General features: G+C 43.2%; 1 protein-coding gene across 1 annotated transcript; it reads left to right on the forward strand.

Moving 5' to 3' along the window:
- The first annotated feature begins 1,411 nt into the window (after window positions 1-1,411).
- LOC146986471 (acyl-coenzyme A thioesterase 5-like) lies at window positions 1,412-11,890 on the forward strand. The gene is made up of 12 exons (XM_085780217.1): window positions 1,412-1,491; window positions 1,922-2,132; window positions 3,547-3,646; window positions 5,007-5,197; window positions 5,382-5,551; window positions 6,662-6,781; window positions 9,787-9,866; window positions 9,961-10,054; window positions 10,233-10,313; window positions 10,908-11,049; window positions 11,149-11,318; window positions 11,873-11,890. The coding sequence occupies exons 2-11, from the start codon at window positions 1,937-1,939 to the stop codon at window positions 11,292-11,294; spliced, it is 1,320 nt and encodes a 439-aa protein (XP_085636343.1). The 5' UTR covers window positions 1,412-1,491; window positions 1,922-1,936; the 3' UTR covers window positions 11,295-11,318; window positions 11,873-11,890.
- Window positions 11,891-15,473: the final 3,583 nt, after the last annotated feature.

Raw genomic sequence — 15,473 nt, forward strand, 5'->3', positions numbered from 1 at the left:
AGAAACATGGAAATGTTAACAACAGCTGAAGAGGGAAGCTTCTGGTAGGCAAGGGAGACAGGGACAGCAGGCCATCATAATGGGAGGACTGGATGGCAGACAAGTTTTAAGACGGGACTTAAAAATTGCGGTGGATGTAGCGTCTCTGATGTCTTGTGGGAGGCCATTCCATAAGAAAGGTGCACGGTAGGAGAAGGCCCTACCAGCAGCTGATTTTTTTACTGATAGATGGAATGACCAGGAACGAAGAGGACGTAACAGAGTGTAGGGAGTGAGTAGCTCAGATAAATACAGAGGTGCAAGACCATTTAAGGCTTTATAGGTTAAAAGAAGAACTTTAAAATCAGCTCTAGCCTGAATGGGCAGCCAATGTAGTGATGCCAGGACAGAGTTATGTGGCAGAATATGTTTCTGGGCAAGCTGAAGACTCCTAGTACTGATGGGGAGGCCGAAAAAAAAGGACGTTACAATCTAGTCAGGAGGACACAAGGGCATGGAGAACCACCTCGGCGCTACACAGGGATAAAGAAGGGCGGATTTTTGCGACTTCCCGACATTTCTAGAAAAAAAGCAGGGATTTTGGTGAAACCCAGCCATGTTTAGCTTGAGTTTTCTCAGGAACGGAGGCACGTAGAAACAAACGGTTTGTGGCCATTTGAAGCAGAAAGTTTCACCTTTCAAATGAGCCACAGTATGTGTTGGTGGCAATAATATAGAATACGCTGTGGCTCTACAAAAATCGTCAAAAATGGTCTAAATTGCCGGTACACTTGACTAAAACTTTGGAAAGGAGCGCGGCACTCAATTAGTTAAAACTAACACATTGGGTTCTGCTAGATAAGTAGGACTGGAACCATGAGAGCGCCAGCCCATGAACACCAACACAATGCTCCAGTTGGTGTAGAAGCACACAATGATCTACAGTATCGAAAGCTGAACTTAAATCAAGAAGCAAAAGTAAGGAAGCTGCTCCAGAGTCAGCAGTAACAAGTAGGTCATTAACTACTCTAGTTAGGGCAGTCTCAATAGAGTGACAGGAGCAGAAACCAGATTGTAAATTGATTGTTGGCAGGAAGGTGGGCAGTCAGTTGATCAGCAACAATTCTCTCAAGTATTTTGGAGAAAAAGGGGAGAGTGGAGACAGGTCGATAATTAGCAAGAACCAGTGGATTGCTATTGGGTTTCTTGAGGAGTGGTTTAATGATAGCAGATTTATAGGATAGGGGGACACACCCCTCAGTCATACAAAGTGATGTTTTTTGGGGGGAGGACAGAAGCTGCAGACTCCGAGGCTCAGACAGTTTAATTAGTTTCAAAAATTAGATTAGACATTAAATTCACACATACACACACACACACACACACACACACACACACACACACACACACACACACACACACACACACTGTGACAGTTTTGTTTGCAGACCCACAGACGTGCTCAACTCCAGGAGATGACGACAGCTTTGAGGTCTGCTCTCTACTTTTACAGTAAGTCATTAATGCAATGAAAGGAAAAATTGAAAACTTTGATTGAGAATGAGTTGTTTTATATTCAGGTGTTTGCGGAGATGCAGAGACGATTTCCCTAGACTGATTGTTGTAGTTTTGTCGGACTCAGGAACGACAGGAACAAGCATTCAGCAGCAGGTTTATTGAGAGACCCAATGACCGATGGGAATGTCCAAGTAAAAACCCGCCTCTGTATGAAGGCACATGCTTCTTATAGTCTGAATATGATCTGATAAGACAGGTTACAGTTTAGTTCTAAGGAGTCCCTGACCTGGAATATGCTCTTCATTCATTCTAATTCTCACTAGCTTGGTGTCCACAACAAATTTTAGTATCTGTTGTATTTCTATTGATGTTTATTATCTTTCCAGTCTGATAGTTTGTGTTTTGTCTCTGGTTGTTTCATCAGTCTACTGGGTTAAGGATGGACAGGGAGCAGTGTTGTGTGAAGCTGTCGGTCCAGCCGACCAGAGGACTTATGGATGAAAAGTTTGTTGTCCTGGTCCAGAATGTCCCACCTGGTCTCCAGGTGACCATCCACGCCTCCCACCAGTGTGAGGACGGACACAGCTGGGAGGCGTTCGGTCACTACAACGCTGACGCTACCAGGACTGTGAACGGTAAGTGGTAATGCTTATATTCTGATTCAATGTGGTCTTTGAAATTAAATTTTAGTGGGATAACTTAAATTTCAATGAAAGACATTAAGGGCTCAGTTTATGCCAAGTTCTCTACTGTAAGAGCATTTATTAATGATAATTTCAACAATTAAATGCAACCATCATCCACAGGACTTACACTTTTTAGAAACAGCTGTCTTCCCACTAATGGCCTCATTTTCTTGTGACAGTTGAGGGTCCTGTCACTATGCCTCCAATTGATCATGCGCCCTGGCTACTTGGCCAATGTCCCTTTGGGTGACTGGCAAGCGTGCATGACTATTACCCAGGACGTGTGGGTTCAATCCCCGACTGGGCCCTCTTCACCATGCCACATTCTGTTGTAGGTCAAACAGAGACAGCAGAAGAAACCAGAGACTTTTGCACATCCAGTTGAAAGTTTTTGTGATTGCTTTCAAAACCTGGAATCTCTTCAAGATGTCAGACTTCCCTTTGAGTAAATATTTGACTTAAAGCAGAAGTAAGTGATATATTTGTGTTAATATAAGTCTTAAATAGTTATATCTTCCGACAGCAATCACTTACATAGAGTGTTTGGTCTGAAACACGGGTCTGTCAGTCACTCTGCTCTGCTCTGAGTCGAGGAGAAAACATTAATCGTATCCTACAGTTTTTATCCAATGAGGAGAGAGAACTGCATGCAGGGCTGTGTGTGCAGCCAAGGGACGCCGTGAATGTGGCGACGTAGGGACGAGGACTGTTATGGTGCGTTCGATCTGGTACGAGTTCACCGGTCGGAAGTTACGAGTGGCCGTTATAGTGACTTTCACCGCTAAAACAGGTCGGAAAAACACGAGTGGGTTGCCTGGAACGCTACAAAGTCGTAAGTTGTGACTTGAAGCTGAAATTTACGATTTCAAAAGCCTGCCTGGAACGCAGCATTAGCGAAAACGACCGGACCACTTACTTCTGCTTTAAATGGATAGTTCAACATTTTGGCAAATTGGCCCATTGCCATATTCCCTATAGTTTTAGCAGTAGGTTCGTTACCTTTAATTGTCGGTGCAAGCTGTTTTCAGAACGGTGGAGCAGAGCCGTGAGCTGCTCAGAGCTATACTATGGAGGCTCATGGGATTTCTTGGTTGCCCTCATCAAACTCATCAAATACATAATCCAACAACTCCAAAAGTTCTGACCTGCACATTCACCACGCTATGAGATCGTTACCAGACAGAATTGTTTTCGAGGAAAATGCAGAGACTAGTGTTTGCTGAAAAACTGCCCCTCAAAGCGGTTTTGCATGAATTTACCTCGAAAACAACTCTGTACAGAGACACTGAACAGTCAGGAATAAAACATTTGCAGACACAATTACAAATTTAGAGAAAAAACTGTTTGATCCTTTACTTCCCAGTGTCAGAGGATCCCAGTCTGGGGGGGACGTATTCTGGGGTTGAAGCGATGGGTCTTCTGTGGAGCCTCAGACCAGTTCCAGGCAGCAAATCTGGAATCAGGTACACCAACCAGGTCAAAACTGTTCAGATAATTCACATGAATATCAGATCAATTACCAATATAGATTTGTTGATTGATTTCTTTTATTGTAATCTTTATGTGTCAAAGCTTTATAATGCAAAACTCTGTTTGTGGTTTGTAAAGAATTAAATATTGAAATCTGTTGTATTTCTTTGCATTCTGATATTATTTTATTAAAACCAAATGCAATTTCAATCAAAAGCATATTTTCAGATCAAGTTACATAATAACACAGGTTGACAGAATTGCCTCCTAGAGGTGGACTGCCACCCACCCTCATGTCTCTCGCCAAAACAGAAAGTTAAATGAGAATGCACTCAATGGTCCGCCTGTAAAACATTGTCAAAGCTGGGACTGGAAGCTCCACCTGCTTCAGTCGGTGTAGTGAAGGTGCTGTTGGGCCCTCTTGGTGAAAGCTGAGACATTGCCGCTTATCTGTCAGACGAATCCCCAAGAATATGGTGCTGTGGACCCTCTCCACCTCTTAGACACTGATGGTCAATGGAATATGTTGTCGATGACCAGACCTCCAAAAGTACCATTTCCCTGGTCTTACTGGTGTTGAGGGTTAGATTAGGAGTCGAGCACCAGGGTATCAGCTGTTCCTCCTTTCTTCTGTATGCAGATTGTAGTCAGTGAAAAGACCAGTGACCACAGTGGTGTCATCAGCCAAATTAATGACATGCTGGTGGTTGCTACTGGAATGATCCAGACTCAGCATCCACAACTTTCCAATGAACTGTTGCGGCAAAACTGTGTTGGATGCTGAACTGAAGTCAACCAGCAAGATTCTGCCATAGGTGTCCTTGTATTCCAGGTGTGTCAGCATGAGGTAGAGCAGAGTGGAAATGGCATTCTCCATAGAACAGTTCGCTCTGTAAGCAAACTATAACTGTCCAGATTTGTTGTGAGGCTTAACTTAATGTAGTTCATGACAAGTCACTCAAAACACATCATAGCTGTAGGGGTCAAGAGGATGGGGCGGTTGTCAGAAATGGAAACTGGAGTTGGCCTTTTGGGGAAAGGTATTATGGTGTTACTTTTTAAACAGATGGGCACCTGGGCTTGGCCAAGGGACATGTCTTTAATGACATCCTTCAGCTGCTTTTCCTTGCAGATATGGCAAGGTGAAGAGGGCCCGGGTGGGCTTCGAACCCCAGACTCCCGGGTAAGAGTCATGCACGCTAACCACTTGGCCATTAGCCAAAGGGACATCCCCTTGGCCAAGTAGCTAGGGTGCATGATCAATGGGAGGCATAGTGACAGGACCCTCAACTGTCACACAGAGAAGGGAGGAAGTCACTTGTAGCACTGAAAAACCTTCCCATGATCCTTCAGGATGAGGAAGATGAACGTCCAGACTCCCATGGAAGTCACAATCTCAGTGTACCAGGGTCACCAGACTGAGGGCTTCATGGACCAGGTGCTGTTGGCCAGTGTGGTGGTGGAGCGCTGGTACATGACACCGGGTGTCCGAAGGATCCCGATCACTGAGGACAACCTCAGTGCGACCCTTTTTCTGCCCCCAGGTAGGACCAGAGGAGTGTCTGAAGGGAAGTGTCCTGTAGGTGGAGTGAGAGTCATAAGCTGTGTTTGCAAACAAAAAATAGACAAACATGAACTACCAAACTTGAACCAGTTAGGTTTAAATTAGTAGATTGCGGGAAGAATCTATGGAAACCATCTGTCTTTTTGGTTTTCACTTGTCTGAAGGACCTGGACCCTCCCCCGGCATCCTGGACCTTTGGGGAGGTGGAGGGAAGTTGTGGGAGTACCGTGCGGCGTTGTTTGCCTCCCACGGCTTCGCCTCCCTGGCTCTTGACTACCTGACTCCTAAAATCACCAGGGAAACTGGGAAGATGGTCGACAACGAGTACTTTGAGGTAAACTGGATGAACCTCACATTAGTGAGCTTTTAAACAGGTTAACGTTTCCTAAAATTTGTAGAGTTCATTTAAAGGGACAGTATGGGACTTTATTGGCTTTTTATTGACAAAAATTAAATATCGCTTTCATAAATACGTATTTCACTGAAGTGGAATCGCGCCCGCATACAAACGAGCGCTTTCTCGTACCTTAGAATGAGATGTTACAAGTCGTTACAAACATACAGGGGGGGGTTCACCGAACCTTCTCTGCCATGTTGAATCGCCATGTTTTACGTTCAGTGTCACCGTGGCCGTCAGTAACCTCAAACTCGGGCCGCCGGAGCTTCTCGGCTCGGGGAGAAAGTTTTCCAGACAGCGCCTGTTAAAACTGTCACCACCGTGTAGCTAGTGTGAGGAAGGACGGAGGCACTGGTGTTACCTTCAGGTGCAGTCAGACACCTGAATGACGCCGTGAGTGACGCGGTCGGCAAACCGACTGGATGTTATTTTACTCGACGAGAGAAAGCCGGTAAAACGTGGGTCAGGTAAACAATACGACATCACCATGACAACATATTGTCACGCCTGTATTGTTTTGCCTCGTGCTGGCGGACCGTTTGTTTACATAGAGGCTTGTTTATCCTGATACATGTAGCGTGTGTTGTTTTTCTGACTTCTGCCCGAGTTTACGTAAACGCAACAGCAAGAATACGTGCCGACATGCAACCGCACCGCTAGATGGGGGTAAATGTCCCATACTGTCCCTTTAAGGTTTTGGGAAGTAGAACACTGGCATAGGAGATCATCCGCTATGGCTCTTTCCCTTCATGACCTTCGTTTCCATGGTTACCGGACAGTAAAGACAGCTAAGAGGCATATGCAAATGTACCTTCATGGCCCCAAACAGTACCATGAACCAAAACGAATGACAACATTTGTTTAGAAACACTAAAAGACTTTGCTGCATTTGGCATGAATGGGATGTACCATATCCAAATCTTCATTAATTCCTTTGTTAATGTCAATACGAAATGATCACATATGAATGAAGAACGAAAACTGTTATTTCTTTTCCTCATGAATCAAGAATAAATAAAGCCTGCTCTGATCACTTTCCTGCTGCAGGCGGCCTACAGAGTCCTGCAAAAGAACCCTCAGGTCCTTGGCAGCAGGATCGCCATGTTGGGTCTTTCCTTTGGAGCCAGTGTCACCCTCAAAATAGCTGCTTACTCCCAAGTTATAAAGGTACAACCAGTACATGTGAACCTTATTTTCATTATTGGATGTAGCTTAGTCCCATTTGGGACTGTGACCCATTGTGTAGGAGATAAATCAGCTGTCTGGTTGAAAAGTACAAGGAGCATTCCCTGCAGTGACTGAGGTGGGGCAATTGCCTACAACCAGTTAGTGTGTGTCTGGAGGCCATGACTTGGGAGGGAGGTAAGGCTGGATCTGAAGCAGGGGGAAAACCCTGAATGGGAATGTGACTCTGCTCCAGTCAAGTGGAAAGTGAGTACAGGGGCTTGGATGAGGGTGGCAAGAAGTGAACCAGGTAAATTGAAGATATACAGTAGGAAATTCAAAAGAAAACATAGCCGCTGAAAAGACTGGAGCTGTAAGTTAACTGTGATTCATTTGTTTGTCTTTTCATACGTCCAGGGCTTCTCATTAAAGGGATACTTCACCCAAAATCGATAATTCACCAATCATCTACTCACCGTTATGCCAAGGAAGGGTTTGGAGAACTTTTAGAGTCATCAAAGCGCTTTTGGTCCGGCTGGCAGGCACTATGAAACATCCAAAAAACATGTCGGCTAGGTTAATCCTCCAGTCAGCGCCACTGACCAAAGGCACTGGCTCATAATCTGGAGTTGGTCCCGAGGCGCTGCACCGTGGCTGCCCACTGCTCCTCAGGGATGGGTTAAATGCAGAGAAAGAATTTCACTGTACTAGCTGTATATGTGACAAATAAAGTACCCTTACCCCTTACCCTTACCCCTTATCCAAATACCTCCATACTTTTCGTCCGTACTGACCTAAGTGTCCTGAAGCTGCAACATGAAAAAGTTGTTTGGAAACATTAAAGGTGTACAGAAATGGCCGTTTGTCCTGTTTGTCGCGCCGAGTTGTCACGAACTGCAACACGAGTTTACCCAAGTAAGGAAAACGAATTTGATTGGTCGTTATCGAGCGGGCGGGATATTCAAAGCTTGGGGCGAGCCCGAGCTCCGTGTGTGTGTGTGTGTCTCAGACGTTTGAATGACGGATTACGGATCCAATATCAGTGGCTGGTGAATCGTGTACAGGCTGACGTATAATTAAAAAAAAAAAAAACACACTTTCATCCCGGATTTACTCAAAAATAGAATTTTGCACAAAGTTTGGCCTACATTGTCTGAAAGATGAGTTATCACATTAATTTTATGATCCAGAGTGGGCTCAAATTCAGTTTTCTTTTCTGTACACCTTTAACTTGATCTCTGCCTTGTTGTAGCAGTAGCTCCCAGTGGCTGCATTGAAATGCATGAGATTTGCTGCAAGATGTTCTTCCTTGTTTATGTTGCAGGACGAAGGAGGGCCTGGGCAGGGTTTGAACCCCATCCTCCCGGGTAAGAGTCATGCGTGCTGCTGCCCATTCAACCAAAGGGTTGGGATATCCCTGTGGCCAAGTAGCAGCTTTTCACAAGCATATCCTCGTGCTCCATGCAGGCTGCCACCCATCAGGAACCCATGGACCAACCACTGGTGCCACATGGATCCTGCCAACAATGCCAGAAAGATGTGACAGTTGACGGTCCTGTCACTGTGCCCCCAATTGATCATTCGCCCTGGATACTTACACAGGGATATCCCTTTGGTCTTTGCTCTTACCCGCGAGACTAGGGTTCAAACCCCGCCTAGGCCCTCCTTCGTCACTTACATCATGCATCCATTGGTTTACAACGCCGAACGATCATCTTGCAGCAAATCCTGCTCTTGCGCACAAATACGAACAGAGCCACTGGGAGCTACTGATACAACAAGGCTAAAAACAGATCAAATACATTTTTTCAGAACAACTTCAGTGGTCCGTCAGTACGGACTAGTGATGTGCGGATCGATACTGAAATATCAATACTTCCGATACCAGGTCTGTGTGCTCAAAAATCGATTCTCAAATGAAAATATCGATACTTTCGATACTTCATACTTGTGGTAATGTATATCATTAACAGGAACATGGTGGAAAGTAACTAAACTATTGAGACCTTGTCTAAATGACATGCAGTTTTTAGGAACTACTTTTTCTTCCGCCTGGGTAAGTGCGTAATGCGTAACCCGCTGCTCACTCAACAGTCAGTCTGTCTCAGTCTGTGTAGAGTCAATGGCATCTGTGGGAAAATTATAAATAATATTTTGGTTTAATGGTTTAATTATTTTACAATATGTTCTTTTTTTAGTGTTTGAAACACCATTTTCACATATTTTGTATGATTGTGTGAGTCCTCTGTTTTTTCTGTTGTTGTACTATTAGCTTGGCTATATTGTAAACGAGGCAGCTACCTCAATATACTTCAGAGTTTAAAATAATTAGATACATATGTTACTCTGATGTCTTGTATCCTTAGGAAGCTATGACTTGAAATACACTACTTTTTTTTTTAGATTTACCAGGCAAATTAGGTATATTTGCACAAAGTATCGGTATCGGTATCGGATCGGTATCGCCGATACCAGCCTGAATTTTACTCAGTATCGGATCGGAAAGCAAATTTGTGGTATCGAACATCACTAGTACGGACAAGCAGTATGGAGGTATCTGGATGTTTCATATTGTGTGTTTTGGATGATTCAAAAGTGAGCGCAATCCACCACCATTATATGAAGATCCGTTGCCAGCCGTACCCCCCCTGGAACTCCAAAAGCGTTTTGATAACTCCAAACCCTTCCTTGGCATGACGGTGAGTAGATGATCGGTGAATTATTGATTTTGGGGGAAGTATCCCTTTAACCCTGGAACTGTGCACTAAGACCGATTATGCAAGTCTTGTCTTGAGTATGTTTGTGGAAAGAGTTCAGGCTCATTTAGAGATGGTGCTATTTTAAGTCTGGCCTTCACAGGTGAGCTTGGCTTTTAGCGACTAGGATGAAATTCCCTCCTGACCAGCCTCCAGACTTTCGTGGCAAAGGTGCAAAACAAGAAATCAAGTCATCACCCAGTCAATCAATAATCAGCTGAGATTAAATTTGCTGTGTGTGTATCCTCCCAGCTCAGGTGTGCAGTGTGTGTAAGTGGGAGTCATGTGCAGCCAGTTGGATCTATGGAAGAATTCATGCTCTTCCTTCGCAAGTAAGTTGGAAACATCAAGAATGCAGGAGGTGAACGGACCCGAATCGAACATCAGTCACAGACAGTCTGTTTGGTTTATTTTCCATCACACCAGAAATCAAGAGAAGGCTCGTTTAAATGAAGACAACCATAAGATTTTCCGAGACATGCTGCTGCCCATTCCCACCGACCCCTCACTTAAAGTGGATGTAGGTATTGTCAGTACTGTCTCTGTCTGACTCTTGTCTTTTACCTTTTCCAACATTTTTCCACATATGTACTAAAAGTTACATAAATAATTCATCAGGTTATGGCACATGATTCGCAGACATTGCAGGAAGTGTAGAAATCGGAGGAATTGAATTTCTTTTGTTTGTCTCGGGGCAGATGGGACGACTCAAGTGTCCTCTGTTGGTGGTCGTGGGTGAAGACGATCAGAACTGGCCTGCCTACGAGTCTGCAATGGATGTGAGTTCATTGACACGACGACTTCCTGTGCTCCCACAGTGGCTCTGCACTTCTTTAAAAACAAAGCAAATCTCCTTGCAGGCGTTATTTGGATAAACTGACCACAGATTGGGAATCTAAACTGTCACTTTCTAGCATTAAAAAACATTAAAACTTGTTTTGAATGCTTCATCACCCATTGGCATTGAAAAACATAAAATGCACGTGTATTTTTTCACAAATCCTGCCCCAAGCCCCTTTAAAACTAAGCAACACACAACTTTCAAACATACAGCTTGTGTAACATTGGAGGTAAAATGCGCCCTTTCCTGTGCGCCAGCATGGGAAAGTCACTTTTATTGGTGTTGTGTTATCTCATCTGTTTCTGGCTTAGGTGTAATGGACATGAAAAAGTTATGCACTACAGCTTTAACATGAAAATGTTTCTTCAAACCGTCTGGTGCTGGACACAAGACACATTATACTGGTTGTGTTTTATGAAATCCACGCCCCCTCACCTCTCAGCCAATCACTTTACCCCTACAGACTTCCAAATATGGAGTTCCAATATTAAATATTAGGTCTCTTTTTCTCTTCTCCCTTCCTGTTTTCCAGATGAAGGAGATGATGGAGCGAGCAGGAAACGGCCACCTGCTGACCCTCCTGTCGTACCCGAACGCCGGTCACCTGATCGAACCTCCGTACACGCCGCTAGCTAGAGTCAGCACCTTCAGAAGTGTTGGAGCAAAGCACAGCGGTAGGCTCCCTCTCATTGTCACTGTGGAGAATCAGGGATGAGTTAAAGGTCCATGTGGCAGGATTTCAACACTGTCTCTGCTGCGTCTTGTCTCTGCAGTGGTGGCTCTGTGGGGCGGAGAGACGGCGGCTCACTCTGGTGCTCAGGAGGACGCCTGGAGGAAGATGCTGGTCTTTCTGAGGGAGAACCTGTACGGTGGCAGGAACCCTGGTGCAGCATCGTCTGCTAACCTGTCGTCATGGTGACAGACAACAGAGCTGATGGGTGATGTCACTACCCGATTTGCGACGCTACCCGATTTGTGACAGCCATGTACGGCAACTCCACTTGGACAAACTTAGTTGAATTGACTTAGGATCACTGCCCTATGTGCGTCGCCACAGACGGTTTATCTTTTTATTTATTTTTTAAAATACTTTATTAGTAATGTAAATTGAGGGTTGGTTGTGGTGGTCTGGATCTTGATGCTCAGAAAACAGGAACACAGGCGGACTTTTAATGTTTACTGTCCTCTTTTCTCGCCGGCCTCATCACCATGACAACCACAAACAATCACAACTACCACAACACTCACTGAATAAACGAGTCTGCCGCGGCTGTCTTATGACGGACCTCCGCGGTTTTTATTTTATTTTATTTTATTTTTTAATCATTTTCACAGTACCGTATTTAAAATTCACAGAACTTGAAGCATGTACGCAAATCGGGCAGTGCCCAAATGAAGTTTGTCCAAGTGGAGTTGCCGTAGGCAGCTGTCCAAGATGGCGGATGGTTTTGTCACAGATCGGGTAGCGTCGCAAATCGGGTAGTGACACTGGGTGAGAGGAGATGGTTCAAGAACCACAGCCTTAGTGGTGTTTCTCCCCACTAAGGTTAAATACCTGGGACTCCCCAGCCATTTTTTTTTTAGAAATGAAGAAGCCTTATTGATGAAAGGTGAAACGTCTTCAAGCAACCAAGAAAAGAAGTCCGGTTGCCTTCGATTCAGCACTTAAAGACTACGATGACCTGGGCCACCTAAGAACCTCCACAGACATGGATCAAAGCTCTTCTATCTGTCTATCTGTCTATGTCAACATTCCAGTTTGTGATGACGTCTCACTCTTTCTTTGACTTTGAATGTACTTTGGACAAATTGATCCACCATATGAAGGTGATAAAATTGACTAATGTAATTTTAATAAATGACATAAAAAAAACAACAACATGTTTCGAGGTTGATTTGATTCATGTCGTCTGAGCAGCAATGCAAACCACAAATATATTCAGTTTACCATGATACACAACAGAAAGTCAGACGGGGAACAATAAATCCATCCAGTATGTATCTGTTTCAAAGTCACACTGATGGTTCTGAGGATTTTCTCGACCAGACTTCTGGTGCTTGTTTGATGAAAATGAAGAATTTAAACCCCTGATACAGAAACTGGATCGATCCTCGACATGTAAAACACATATTTATTACCAACTATGAAATTAACAGTTGATTTTTTAGACCTCTTTTTAACACATTTTCAAGCTGATGTGCATTAGGGTTAGGGTTAGGGTTAGCAGCCAGAATACAAGATTGACATCAGGTTGGTCCAATGACAGTTCCCAAATAAGCCCTTGGTTACTGTTGCTATGTCCGTAAAGCTTTCACTCCTATGCTCCTATAAGAAATACAGAGTTTCCAGTGATATTTGCATCGGTTTCAAAGGAAACACCAGCACATTACTGGATAAACTGTTCAGAGAGAAGCAGTCAGAGAGATCCTTCATAGTTTTCAGTCACGTGTCGGCAGCAACAAGGACTTAATTGATTTTCCCATCTATCAACCCACTAATAAAAGTAAGACATGTTGTCAAACTGCAGGTTTTGGACGAGTGATCCATATCCAGCTCTCACCCCTGATTTTTTTTGTTTTTGTCCACTGCTGTATTTCAGTCAGTGAAAAAAGAAACTGTCCCTGCCTGGAGAATCCCTCGTCTAAAAGCCCAGGTAAAAGCTTTAAAAGTACAAGTATGTATTTAAATTGAGTGGAACACTTTGCTTTGTTATTTATAATTCCAGATTTTCGTGGTTTATGCCTTTATTCTTTAAATCAGACGGTGTGTAAAATTCCCACTGTGACGTTTACAGGTGTTGAACTCTGGCCTGCTGCTTTTTTTTGTTGTTTGTTTTACCTTTTATCTAACATCCTTGATAAATGCTCTGTCTTTTTCATTAGGCCTGTATTAATCTGAAAACAGCAGGATTGAATAAAATGATGCTGTTTTTAAAAAGTCTTGTAAGCCATTGTTTTACTGCTTCATTTCCATTGAACATAAGAAAGTAGGGATAAGTAGTACACCAGTATGAAATAACATGACACCGTGGACTGGTTTCCCTCCTGTCCTCCACAATGTTTCCAGTCACCAGCCGCCACTGATTCACAACTATGTCACAACACAGTGTAGTGTAAGTACCCGGATGCTGCACACAAAACGGTCCAAAGGTTGAGTGTGTAACGATGGAAACTTCACACCCTCAGTGATCGCTGTCTTGGCTCCGTAGCAGAGTATACACTGCAAAAACTCAAAATCTTACCAAGAATATTTGTCTTATTTCTAGTCAAAACAAATCTCATCATAGGCTACTCAAAATAAGACTCATCACATTAAAAAGTAGCTTATCTTTACCCACTTTTTTACTTCTTTCAAGTATATTTTCACTTCAAATAAGTTAAAAACTCTGATCAAGTTTTTCTTTCTTATTACAAGCACAAAAAACTTGCTTTCACCGGCAGATTTTTCTACTAATTTCAAGTGAAAATCTGTCTGAAAATGATCTAAAAACAAGTCTATTTTTAGGTGATGAGTCTTATTTTAAGTGAAAAGAGTTTAGTTTTGACTAGAAATGAGACATTTTGACAAGAAATAAGACAAATATTCTTCTTATTCTTTCATTCTTTCAAAATAAGAGACACTATAGTCGTACCTGCCCACCACTCAGAATTATGATGGCAGCTTTCCCTTCAGGTATGTTATAGTCATCCCATCAACTAGCCTGACCTGTTCACCTGTGCTATGTGGAGAGAGACAAACACTGTCTACCCAGGGAGCATTGCAGTCAGCTACCTAATTAAGCTAATGCTCAATGAGCGAGTTAAAAAGTCCTCACAGTCTTCAGCCTCATTTTAAAACAAGAACCATGTAAAGAGGTTCTAACTAATGTCTGAGGCTACAGCTGATGGTCTATAAAAAGACACTAAAGAAAACACATTGCATTGCTGTGTAGAGCTAGCTCGCCATGATACTGTCGGCATGAAAAGAACAAAATATAACTGTTATTTTCTTCTAACTTACAGGTCAATGTTTTCCCCAGTAAGAGGAGCCGGCTGACGCAGCGGCCTAATCTCCACCTGGCATTAAACAGGTGGCGACTGGAAACCGCTGAGCCACACGCACGCCAGCCAGGTGAAGTTGGTAAATAGGCTGTTGCACATGAGAAGACAGTGGCGTGTGATTGTAAACACCGTCTTGATGCATTTCCTCCAGACAGCGGAGGGACCGGTCACCTGCAGCGCTTCAAACTGTTCTGGGAGATGGAGACACTTCACATGAAGCCAGTCTGTCGTCTGTTCACCTGCATCTTTCTGTCTTTACTCCCACCGTGTCTTTGAACAGCTGGAATACCAAGTGGAACTGACATGAAACATGATCGCAACTCACATTTATCTGGGAAAGAACTGTTTCCATCAGAATTTGTTGCATAAACTTTGTATCAATCAAGAGAAAATCCGATGAACTTCACTGTTTCCATCAGACATTTTTAATTCCATATTGCTTCATGTGAATAAAAACATGTGGATGGAAACATGGTTTAATAGTTGGCTCACTATCAGCGTGGGACGTCGCCTGTGTGTCGGAGCAGAAGTGAAACATGACGACACCTGGAGGAGGATCAGAGCAGAGAGCTGGGAACGCCACTCGCCCAAAGAGGAAGTTTTCTGGGACGCATACTTCACATTTAAGCTGCTGTCAAACACTTTGAAAAAACAAGATCGAACCATTTCTTTTTCAGATATTCTAAATTTTAAGTTTTAGAAAACAGAGCAGTGGAAACATTCTTGGAAACATAAATATTTTTCCATACAATAGTTTCTATTTTCCATACTTTTCCAGACCTGGAAATGAATCAAATATACTTTCCATACCCTGAATAAAAATGCTTCATATGATACACTGCAGTAGAAATACTTTATTTAGTTACAGTAGGAGAGTAAAAGTACTCCCTGTACTTATAGTAACACAGTGTAAAAACGTCATGTATTTACAGTAAAACAATAAAATACTTCTTGTAGATCAGCCTACAGTATCAGAGTAAAAGTACTACTAGAGTAAATACTATTACTCTACAGTAAAAGTATTTAGTTAGGAGTTACTGTAGTAAAAGTACTTCCT

Source organism: Trachurus japonicus, chromosome 6 (assembly GCF_045865225.1).
Source record: "Trachurus japonicus isolate A0001 chromosome 6, Traja_1.0".
Classification (NCBI taxonomy): Eukaryota; Metazoa; Chordata; class Actinopteri; order Carangiformes; family Carangidae; genus Trachurus; species Trachurus japonicus.